The following is a 636-nucleotide window of genomic DNA, read 5'->3' on the forward strand; positions in this document are numbered from 1 at the left end:
GTGTGTGTGTGTGTGTGTGTGTGTACCTGGTCTCTCGGTGTGTGCACAGACACCTGCTGCTGCAGTAGCGTCCCCCGCAGGTGGTGCAGGTGTAGTGGGACGGACAACCGCAGACGCAGCAGAAGTGGCGGGGGGGCAGCGAGGAGGGCGGGGCCGCCGCGGACAGGTAGTTCGGCTCCGGACGCTCGGACAGGTTCTGCCGAGGGCGGAGCAAGAGTCAGCGGACGCGCTCTGAGCCAATCAGAGAGCAGCAGGACGTGAGACTCACCTCCTCCTCCAGCAGCGTGGTGAAGTTCTTCCTGAAGCGCTGCTTAAAGTGATCGCCGCGCGTCTTCCTCTTCTTCTTCTCTGGACACACAGAGGGACAGAGGGACGTCAGACTGTCCTACGGCTGCAGTCACCACGTGTCCACCGAGGGACGGACACCACGACATTTTTATGAGGTGAGGACATTTTTGTGAGGACACTGTCTCACCTGGTTCCTCCGTCTCGCTGAAGGCCGGCAGGCGGGCAGTGGGACCCGGGGGAGGGAGGGAGGACAGAGGGTCGTCCTGGAGACACAAAATAACAACATGAAAAATGTCTGTTAAAGTGTCCTGGAGACAACAGAGACAAACTTTGTCCTCAGGATGACAT

General features: G+C 59.4%; 1 protein-coding gene across 1 annotated transcript; it reads right to left on the reverse strand.

Moving 5' to 3' along the window:
* Positions 1-10: 10 nt before the first annotated feature.
* znhit1 (zinc finger, HIT-type containing 1) lies at positions 11-602 on the reverse strand (the record flags this gene model as incomplete). Its single annotated transcript, XM_042482109.1, has 3 exons — positions 11-196; positions 269-348; positions 476-602. Coding segments are annotated over 3 exons (393 nt in total), but the record flags the coding sequence as incomplete, so codon positions are not given.
* Positions 603-636: the final 34 nt, after the last annotated feature.

Source organism: Plectropomus leopardus, unplaced genomic scaffold (assembly GCF_008729295.1).
Source record: "Plectropomus leopardus isolate mb unplaced genomic scaffold, YSFRI_Pleo_2.0 unplaced_scaffold38629, whole genome shotgun sequence".
NCBI classification, from domain to species: domain Eukaryota; kingdom Metazoa; phylum Chordata; class Actinopteri; order Perciformes; family Serranidae; genus Plectropomus; species Plectropomus leopardus.